This window comes from Camelina sativa, chromosome 17 (assembly GCF_000633955.1).
Source record: "Camelina sativa cultivar DH55 chromosome 17, Cs, whole genome shotgun sequence".
Lineage (NCBI taxonomy): Eukaryota > Viridiplantae > Streptophyta > Magnoliopsida > Brassicales > Brassicaceae > Camelina > Camelina sativa.
The window spans coordinates 24720974-24732031 of record NC_025701.1 but is presented as its reverse complement, the minus strand read 5'-3'; the positions used below and the strand labels follow the sequence as shown (position 1 = coordinate 24732031).

The window sequence follows — 11058 nt, the reverse complement described above, 5'->3', positions numbered from 1 at the left end:
AGGCTATCTTCGCGGTCCATGTGTCTCACATCCATCCAACGGGTGTGATTGGATCTAGAAGTGGTCCTTTGCTCGCTGGATGTGGAATTTTCCGGGCGGTTATCACTGCGGAAGATAGTGGTGGCGCCGCTAATCTTATTCTTGCAGCTTCTTCCGCCGTCATTAGCCTTCAAGGCATTGTATCTCGTGAAGCTAGTCCTCTTGACTCTCAGGTGCTTTCTTAAAATCAAAAAAAAAAAAAAACAAGATATTCATAAATTAAAAGCTGATTTCTGATTCGCATTTTCTTGAAATGTAGGTTGTGTCGGTAACTTCATTTGATGGCGGTCATAGTCTCGATGTGCTGCCAGACACGGTGGTCCTCGGTGGTACTTACAGAGCTTTTTCTAACTCAAGCTTCTACTACCTTATGAAGCGTATTCAAGAGGTGCGTACCATAATAACCCACTTGGACTAAGCTTTCGGTATCTTGCTATATATATGTTAGTACTACGTAGACCTAATAATTCAAAAAGTCCAGAAACAGGGCCCAACAAAATTTAGACCAATAAGTAAGATTCAAAGTGGCATATAAAACCAATTTGACCAACCCAAACAGAATTGAATTCAATCGATTGAAAATGTGTTTACTCAATTGGTTTTCTTGTTTTTTCTTTAAAGAACTGTAAGAAACAAAAACAACAGCAATACTGAATAAGCTAAAGTTGATTATAATTGGGACGTTCTTAGTTATATACACAAATAAATGTAACAAAAAATATATTCTAAACATATCTTAGTTTAATTTTTTAATAATTATACTTTTAAATCTATTATTTTGGATAATTACAAACTAAACTGAATTATAAATAGTGTTTACTTTCAAGAAGGCTTATGAAATTAAAACAGAAAAAATTGTAAACAACATTTTCTACTCCTATATCTTTAATTCGGTACCAAATGGTCCAAATATCCATATTGGCACATAACAAATATGTCTGGTTGGGTTATGATGCTTGGTATAGGTCGTAACTATTCCACATGACACACATTGGACCAAAATAGATATGTTACATATGTATTACTAGCCTTTAGCTCTACCGGTATAGCATAGCCAAACTAAAAATATGCTTCATTTAATTTGTAACGGCAGGTACTCGTGGATCAAGTCGGGGTTTTCGGTTGTACAGCAACAGTGAACTTCTTTGAGAAGCAGAATGCCATCTACCCACCAACCACAAACAACGACGCAACATATAATCACTTAAAGAAAGTCACCGTCGATTTGCTCGGAGACAGTCACTTTACGCTGGCTCCACAGATGATGGGAGCTGAAGATTTCGCCTTCTACTCGGAGATAATCCCGGCCGCATTCTACTTTATTGGCATAAGAAATGAAGAACTTGGATCAGTCCACATTGGCCATTCACCACATTTCATGATCGATGAAGATAGTTTACCTGTTGGAGCTGCGGTTCATGCCGCTGTGGCTGAGAGATACTTAAATGCTAAACATTTATAAGAACAAAAAAAATCTCCCGGGCATTTTTTTTTTAGGGTGGTTATATTTTAGGTGTTATTAATCTCTCTTTGCTTGGAAATGTTTGTGAAGAGTAGTTTTATTTTTGTCTTTTAATTGTGTAAACCGCATATGATCTATATAGCTGTATGGTAATTTTTTAGCAGGAGCTGTTAGAGTAAGAGATAACTGTACAAAATATTGTAATCTTTATACTATAATTTCACCTTGATTTTATTATCATGGGAATTTAAAGAATATTTTGCTACGGAATTTGTAACTTAAAACTCACTGTGATTGTTTAATATCTATTCACAACAGAGGATTCATATTTGATTCTTTGCTTGCAAGTGAAACAAAGAACAGTAACGTCAACTAAAGTTAACTGCAAGGTTGACAATACCCAAAGTTCAAGAAGAAAATCACGGAATTCGAAAACATACAGACGAGGAAGATTTCCAAAATTTTTGGGTACTTTGTAAGGATTAGTTAACTATAATACACTATCACTTTTAGTAGCTTTAAGGGTTAATCTAATATTGATCTTTGCAATTCAATTTCCATATTTTAACACTTAGCTTGCAAGTGAGACAATCCATAGTAAGTAGCGTCAAGTGAAGATTCGTTTAAGGGTTGAAATTAATTTTTTTGAGAAGAAAATAAATTTACAAAAGAATATAAAATATAAAAATACAAGAAAAAAAACAGAATTTCACTAGGATACAAATGTTGCCAGCTTTACGCAAAGACTAAAGACGAGGAATTGATTTTATTATTTTAAATGGTTGGCATTGGGATGTATATGGGTCCTTGTGGAATCAAACAAAAGAGAAATATAGTTGAATGGACAAAATAGAATTGTGAAAGAAATCTAGATTTTCGCACGAACCAATTTCGAAATTTACTTGTATGTGTAAAACATTATCGTATGTAAGTTAAATTTTTTTCCTTGTTATCATTTTCATCACGAGAGCAAATATAAAGGTTAGTTTTGGTTCAAATTATAAATGTTATGGCTGTAAGGAAGGTAAATTCAAAAAAAAATTATCGACTTAAGAGACATGGCACCAAGTTCGACAAGTTTGGGACATTAACACTTGTTACTCCGAAATTCTCATTTCTTGCCTGGCTAGCATCTCATAATCAGTTAACTACATGAGATTGAATGAGTGCATGTGGACTGGAGTCTGGGGTAGTGAAGTTACACAATATGTGTCTCATATAACCCACTCCGGATCATTTTTTTTTTGTTTTCGGGTGTAACTTAATTTATTCTATATTATCTTTGTTTTTTGGATTTTCTTTTTTTTTTCTCAAATTAAGTTGCACATGATGTAAATAAAACCTTCTTTTTGTTGGATAAATTTTGCACATTCATACAAAAATATAAATGTTATGAATTTATTTGAAATAAAGTTTTATGAATTTTAAACATGAAATGAACCCAAAACACAAGAAAAATAAAAACCAATGACTATTTGAATACAAATTTTCTATTCTCGCCGCATAATATTGTAGCAGCTTGAAGAGCAAAGTATGTAAGAATGAGATCTGCACCAGCTCTGCGCATGCAAATCAATGACTCCATCATAACTTTTTCCTCATCGATCATCTTGAGATGTCCAGCAGCTTTGATCATGGAGTACTCACCAGAAACTTGGCAAGCTCCAATGGGCAACAGAGTCTGGTCCTTCAATAAACGTATGATATCAAGAGATGAGAGTGCTGGCTTCACCATAAGGATATCAGCTCCTTCAGCTTCGTCTTCTCGGGCTTCGAGCAATGCCTCTCTTGAATTTGCGGGGTTTATCTGATAACTTTTTATTTACCAACCATTTAACAACACCAAGTTAATTAGATGGTGTAAGCTAAGAAACCTTATAAATGCATATGTACACATAATTAATAATTACACATACTGTAAATATGTTGGTTTCATGCAAAAAAAAAAAAACAATCATAATACGTAAATGCGAAAGTAAGCACAAATGTAAAGAAAAAACAATCAAGACCACTGAGGTTGTCTTACGTTTTCTTGTCTAATTCCACTTTGCGAAAACGGCCATATAATGAACTTGTATACCTGTTGGTGGAGTGGTTACAATTATCAGGTTGGACATAATAGAAAATAAAGCAAAATGATGAGATAGTAAGTAGTTTACTTGACAGAGTAAGACATGATGGAAACATGCTGAAAGCCCTCAGCATCTAGAGCTGCACGAACCGCGCCTACCCGACCATCCAACATCTCACTCGTACAAACAACATCTGCTCCAGCTCGTGCCTGTGTGCATCCGTTCTTATTAGAATTTTAAACATTTTGTGTCTTTGATTGAAAAAGGGTTTATATATACCTGAGAAACTGCTTGCTTCCGCAATTGGTGAATTGTTTCATCATTCAGTATCACGCCTATAGAACATACATGGTTAGTTTAAAAATTGATAGTGTGACTTGTTTTCTTTACAAAGATATACAAATTACATTTCTTACCATCTTCACGTACGATCCCGCCATGCCCACTTGATGAGTACTCATCAAAATTGACATCAGTGTAGATAACCTTGTGAAATTATAAAGAAAGTGTCGTTATCATATTTGAGACCACTTCGAGCTAGTGAGCGAAGAGGACATATATTGATTCTTACGAGATCAGGGAATCTGTCCTTGAGAAGACGAACTGTTCTAGGAACTAGACCGTTGTCGTTGAACGCCTCTTCCCCTGTTGGAGACTAAACAAAAAAGATCATCATTGATCTATGGAAACTTCATTATATTTGAGTTCATAATACTTTTGAGTGATGAAAACCTTTAACGCCTCAGGAACTTTAGGATACAACATTATACTATTCACACCAAGTTCTCGGGCGCTTGCTACCTGTTCTCCGCTCAAAACATACAAAAGTGATTTAGCCAGGAAAAATAGTTCATTCTTTTACAGTGGAGGCTTTTTTTAAATCAATACTATATAACTATAAGTTTTCATTTTAGGTCCTTGTTGGAACAAAACCGTAAATTAAACAAGATTAATTACTTACAAGTACAACAAGAAGAAAAGACAACAATTTCTCATCCCTAAGTTTTCATAAAGATACAACAACACTCACCTCTTCAATGAGGCCATGTCTCCCAAGCATGTAACGTCCAGGCATCGTTCTTATCGGAATTTCTACCTCACCTACAACGTTAACGGTCCCATGTGTCAGTCATGTAAGAAAAGAAAAGAAACACACTGCTGGATGAATGCAAAATAAAACAAAAAAAAACAAAAGAACCTATATATTTGTCATTTTTCATATATAACGGGGTTAATCCTATGTCAAACCTCCAACTAACGTACCTTCGTGAATAAAGATAGGGTAAATGAAATTGGCAGGAGAGATATTACTCTCTTGAAACGCAGCTCTCTGGGTAGGGCACTTGCGGTTACGACGTGCACGTCGGCTTAGCAGCTGAGACACTTAATTCACATTAGATTGGATATAGAAAATGAAGTTTCAACCCAAAAAAAAAAAAGATGTTTTCTAAGAGTGAGTTTACTTACAAGCGGCTGATCAATCACAGGTGCGGGTGGTTTACTCGGAACTGGAGGCGCCTCGGGAGCATGTACCGGCCAAATCAAAGTGGAGTCGATCTTTTGCAATTGACAAGCAACTTCTGTGCTTCGAAAAGGATTAGTTCTGATGTTACACGACGTTTCTTTACGTCTAACGTAGCTCTTCTTCTCAAACCCTTTCATCCCCGGAATCTTGCAAGGAGATCTAAACATGGATGACGCCATGCAAATATGCTGAAATCAGGGAATAATAAAAAACTTGTAAATGAAACCAATATGTAAAACTCAGAGAGTGAGACCTCTTGTTTTATAGTCCTTTTTTATCCCAGTGAGAGAGAAAACTAATATGTTAAAATAACTTTTATTTATAGGTTCGCAAATCTCGATTAAATTAACGTGCAGAACATACATGTAACATGATAAATTATCGTATAAGCATATCTTAGGTGATCCGATAAATATATTTTTCTTTTGGTATAAAAGTGATCTACGATACCTGGTATCAGCAGATGTCAAGTGTCAACAAATCTTGTAGTTGACAAAATGTGATATGAATCATATATGATATCGTAAGTAGAACAAATACCGATCACCTCCGTCAAATCTTGTAGTTTACAAAACGGAACTTTATTTTAGACCTTTAAATAGCGAGAAATTCAAAAAAAAAAAATATTCCTACGTGAACTCAGATCTTCTAGTTTAAATCTGAATAATTAGAAAATCTTATTTTATATAGAGAGAGTAAAGTGATCGTGTTTTACAATTTTGTTACGGGGACAGCATGTGACTATGTGAGTGTACACACACACTTTTACATCCATTACTTTCCACATCAAAGCACAATGACATCGTAGGTATATGTAGCGCAGTTTTCAACGGACACTCTGAGTCCATTACATACTCCATCCCTCTAAGGGACACTTTTAAGTGTATAACTAACAAAGTACTTCACAAAATTATAACGTTAAAAAGGAAAAAAAAAAAAATTGATAGTTTTAACTAGTTAAACTCATATAGATAAAAACACTGGATCAATGGTTCGTGGACGACTACGGCAAACAATGATGAAACGATGATGCAAGGAAACTGATAAATAGCTTATCTAAAACATGAATCACTTAAAATCACTTATCAAAAGCATTTTGGAGCCTCAGCTATAAGCTAATAGCCAATAAAAAGTGTGTGATGGTTAATCTCCACTTTTTCATCAAAATTGTAATAATTTCTTATCTTTGCGTAAACAGTTGTTTTCAAATGCTTATGTATCTTGTAAACTCTTTATGATATCGATATATTTGATTTGCCGAAAAAACAAATACCACCGCACTTTAGTTGTGCTAATTAATCAACTTTGCTGAGCAGTAAATGGTGTGAAAATGCCGTTTGACAAATCAAGTAAACAGCAAGTATCAAGATTAAGTTCAGTAGGTTCGCAATCTTGATAGATTCACTCAGTATTATCATCATACACGCTTACATGCATAAAAACACATAGTATTAATATTGGGTTAAATACTCCTAATTTAGTATTGGGTTCAGTTAGTAGATCTATCAAGATTCTATATTTAAACATCACATAGCAATAATCCAATCATCAATCTAACATACCCAAGATCTAAACTTACCAACATATAATTTTGGTACTGATAATCAAACATAGTAAAGCTAGCTTGTCTTTTATATACATCACTAAGCACCAATATAGAAAAAAAAAAGAATGTAGTTTTTTCTAATATTCTTGAGAGAGAACGTGCATTATAAATAAAAACACAAAGTATCCTAACAGTACCTGCATAGTGCAAAACCATCTCATCCAACTTCTTTTGGAGCGCGGCTTTTCAGACTTAAGTGTCTGAAGGTCATTAGATCAGGCGCATATACCAGATCAATTAATTAGAAAAGTTGCTCTCATATTAGTGATTTATTTGTAACAAAATAAGAAATAAGAAATAAGAAATAAGAAATAAGAAATAAGAAAATCGTAAATAAGTTTGTTGTTTCTTGCATGTGTTTTTTGTTGGGTAATTCCAATTACTTGAAGGAAAAGATATCTCTTAAAGAGTTAGCTTAAAGAGATAATGATGAATACAAAATAAGAAATTTAGATAAGTTCAAAAGAGATTTAGATAAGGCTTTGTATTCCTTATAGGATTAGGAGGAGCTAATCTCTATATAAACAAGTGTCTATGGGGAAGATGTCCCATAAGAGACTAAGATATTTGGTTTAGTTTTGAGAAGAGTTTCTAAATCAATAAAGAAGAGCAAGTTCTTTAAAACCTTTGAGTCAGTTTCAATTTTATTTGGTATCAGAGCGGTGATCTAAAAGAAGGAGAACACGACTTCAAAACATGGGAGACGAGACCAACACCCAGACACGAACAAAAGACATTGGAACCTCATCGTTACAATGTCCGATGTTACCTGCCACCAACTACACAGTTTGGGTAATGAGAATGAAGCTTATGTTGGAGGTCTATGATGTTTTGGACACGATCGATCCTGGGTCAGTAGACAGATTAAAGAACGTCACGGCGAAGGCACTTCTGTTCCAGTCCATCCCTGAGAGTTTGCTCTTACAAATCGGAGAGCTAGTCACACCAAAGGAGATTTGGGAAGCCATTAAGTCACGTTACCATGGAGCAGAACGCGTGAAAGAGGCCAAACTCCAAACTTTGATGTCGGAATTTGACAAGATTCAGATGAATGATTCCGACTCGGTTGATGACTTTGTAGGGAAAATCCAGTCAATAGCATCGAAAGCATCATCGTTGGGAGAAGCCATACAAGAAACAAAGCTGGTTAAGAAGTTTCTAAAAGGGCTTCCAAGAAATAAATTCATTCAAATTGTAGCTTCTCTCGAACAAGTCTTAAATTTAAAGACTACAAGATTTGAAGACATTTTTGGGAGAATTAAAGCATATGAAGAACGCATAGGTGAAGAAGGTCATAAGGAGGATCAAGGAAAACTTATGTGGACAAGTAACAATCAACAGAGCTACCATGGTGGCAACGATCAAAGCTACCGTGGAGGTCGCGGAGGATTCCGAGGCAGAGGAAGAGGCAGAGGTCTTGGAGGCAGAGGCAGAGGACATGGGAGGTCAGAAGGACAAAACTCAGGAGGAGAAATTGTTGAATATAATCAAAAGCAGAAAAAGGATCGATCAAAGATAATCTGCTGGCGTCGTGACAAGCCAGGTCATTTTTCATCAATTTGTCCCGAGAGACCTAAACCGCAAGAAGTCAACTTGAATGAGACACAAACAGCATATGAGGCTCTCTATGTCCATGCGATAGTGTTTTTGAATGAAGATAAGGTGTTTCCAAAAAACTATGATATCAACAATGGAGATGACAGTATGTGGTATCTAGACAACGGTGCAAGTAACCATATGACTGGAAACAAACACTATTTTTCAAGCCTTGATGAAAGCCCCAACGGGAAAGTTCGATTTGGTGATGGCTCATGTGTTAACATTGTCGGAAAAGGGACAATCATCTTTGTAAGTAAGACAAGAGAGAAAAGAGTTGTGAAGGAGATTTACTACATACCTGATTTAAAGCATAACATAATTAGTCTTGGACAAGCTACCGATATGTGTGGACCTATTTATCCACCAACACCATCAAACTACCGATATGCATTTGTTTTGATTGACGACTACTCACGATATATGTGGACGATGCTACTTAAGGAGAAGAGTGAAGCATTCTATCGATTCAAAAAGTTTAAGGAGTATGTTGAGAAGCAAACAGGTTCGATTATAAAAACTTTTCGCACCGATAGAGGAGGAGAGTTTAACTCAATTGAATTCAACTCATTCTGTGAAGAGAATGGGATCTCAAGGCATCTAACGGCACCCTATACACCACAGCAGAATGGTGTTGTAGAAAGAAGAAATAGAACCTTGATGGAGATGACAAGAAGCATGCTCAAGGGAATGAAAATTCCAAACACATTGTGGGGAGAAGCTGTTCGACATTCTACCTACATAATAAACAAAGTTGCTAGAAAGGCATTACACAAGCAAACACCATATGAATGTCTTACAGGAAGAAAACCAAACATCGAGCATCTAAGGATTTTTGGTTGTGTCGCATATACGAAGATCAATGGTCCTTACTTTAAGAAGCTAGAAGAGAGATCAAGGACAGCCATTTATCTAGGCACCAAACCAGGGACCAAAGCGTATAGGCTCTATGATCCGGTTGAAAACAGAGTTATTGTTAGCAGAGATGTGGTCTTCGATGAAGAAACATCATGGGACTGGTCGCCTGCAACAAGAGAAGAATACGGTGATCCAGGAATGTTTTCCTTACCACAATATGATCTAGTAGGAGACAATGGTGAACAAGAACAGCTAGAGGAGCAGAATAATGATCAAAACCCTATAAATCATGATGAAGAGGACGAGACAGCAGGTAATCAGGTTGAGAATCAAGCTGCAGCAGGACCTCAACCTGTAATAACTAGATATGGTCGTATGATATCTAGACCAAGGTATCTTGATGATTATGCCTTACTAGCTGATTTCGAAGGCATAAAGCTGCTACTCACAGTAGATGGAGAGCCAGAGAATTACTATGAAGCTGCTAGTTCAGAGGCATGGGTTAAAGCAATGGAAAGTGAGCTAGACTCGATCATAAAAAACAGAACCTGGGAGCTTGTTAGGAAATCGAGTGACATGAACACAATCGGTCTAAGATGGATTTTTAAGCTCAAGAGAATGGCTGATGGATCAGTAAATAAGCATAAAGCTAGACTAGTAGCAAAGGGCTATGTTCAACAACAAGGAATTGATTTCGAATATGCTTTCGCACCAGTTGCAAGAATTGAAACTATTCGTTTACTAATAGCTTTCACAGCAACCAGAGAATGGGAGATTCACCATCTAGACGTTAAAACAGCCTTCTTAAATGGAGAATTAAACAAAGAAGTATATGTTAGCCAACCTGAAGAAAGGGAAAGAGAACTATGTGTACCGACTTCACAAAGCACTATATGGACTTCGCCAAGCCCCTAGAGCGTGGAACCAGAAGCTGGACTATGTTCTAAGAGAGATGAAGTTCGAGAGATGCTTGAAAGAAACCTCTGTTTATCTCAAGAAAAACGGAAGGGATCTCTTGATAATTGCTATCTATGTTGACGATCTTTTTGTGACAGGAACCTCACGGAAGATCATTAATGAGTTTAAAGAAGATATGTCAAGAAGATTCGAGATGTCAGGCCTTGGGAAGCTAGCATACTATCTCGGTATAGAAGTGATCCAAGGAGAAGATGGGATCAGAATTAAGCAAGAACGATATGCTAAAGGGATACTTCTAGACACTGGAATGCAGACCTGCAATTCGACTCACGCACCAATGGAGGCGAATTTAAAACTTTCAAAAGCTGAAAATGAAGAAGAGATCGATGCCATAGAGTATAGAAGAACAATCGGATGCTTAAGGTACCTTGTTCACACAAGACTAGACTTAGCATATTTTGTGGGAGTTCTTAGTCGAAATATGCAAAGTCCAAGAAAATCACACGGTCAAGCTTTGAAGCGTGTGTTAAGATACATAAAAGGAACAACAAATATGGGTCTGTTTTTCAAGAGAGCTGGATCAAGGAAGGTCATTGGCTATAGTGATAGTAGTCATAATATTGATGTGAACGATGGTAGAAGCACATCAGGTCACTTGTTTTGTCTAGGCTCATCACCAATCACATGGACGTCGCAAAAGCAGCCTACGGGTTGCTCTCTCCTCATGTGAAGCAGAATTCATGGCAGCCATTGAAGCCTCAAAACAAGCTATATGGATTAAGGAGTTGTTACAGGAAATACAGAGTGAAGATGAGAAGGTCACGCTAAGAATTGACAACCGATCAGCCATAGCCTTGACCATGAACCCAGTTTTTTATGGGAGGAGCAAACACATTCTCAAGAAGTATCACTCCATCCGTGAATGTGTGGAGAGTGAACAGATTGAAGTTGAGCATGAACAGAAAGTAGACATACTCATTAA

The 11058-nt window shown here is 36.4% G+C and overlaps 2 protein-coding genes across 2 annotated transcripts in view; one reads left to right on the top strand and one right to left on the bottom strand.

Annotated features, from left to right (window-relative positions):
- The window catches only part of LOC104757950 (IAA-amino acid hydrolase ILR1-like 6), a 7810-nt gene extending 6072 nt beyond the window's left edge, over positions 1 to 1738 (top strand). Inside the window, exons 4-5 of the mRNA XM_010480744.2 lie at positions 299 to 427; positions 1133 to 1738. Coding sequence (XP_010479046.2) covers positions 299 to 427; positions 1133 to 1501 — 498 coding nt within the window. The 3' untranslated portion in view covers positions 1502 to 1738. The remainder of the gene's footprint in view (positions 1 to 298; positions 428 to 1132) is intronic.
- LOC104759782 (probable delta-aminolevulinic acid dehydratase 2, chloroplastic) lies at positions 2973 to 5277 on the bottom strand. The gene is made up of 10 exons (XM_010482668.1): positions 5041 to 5277; positions 4837 to 4948; positions 4604 to 4674; positions 4306 to 4374; positions 4145 to 4228; positions 3990 to 4059; positions 3853 to 3908; positions 3661 to 3782; positions 3528 to 3581; positions 2973 to 3315 (listed from the first exon to the last, which is right to left on the bottom strand). Exons 1-10 carry the CDS (start codon positions 5275 to 5277, stop codon positions 2973 to 2975), a joined length of 1218 nt encoding a protein of 405 aa, XP_010480970.1.

Excerpts from the sequence above, each read along its gene's own strand:
- LOC104759782 (XM_010482668.1), bottom strand. The coding sequence starts at position 5,277 with ATGGCGTCATCCATGTTTAGATCTCCTTGCAAGATTCCGGGGATGAAA. Across the intron at positions 4,375-4,603 it reads GACATGGCCTCATTGAAGAG|GTAGCAAGCGCCCGAGAACT; the intron begins GTGAGTGTTGTT and ends AGCGGAGAACAG. Across the intron at positions 3,316-3,527 it reads GTGGAATTAGACAAGAAAAC|TTATCAGATAAACCCCGCAA; the intron begins GTAAGACAACCT and ends GTAAATAAAAAG.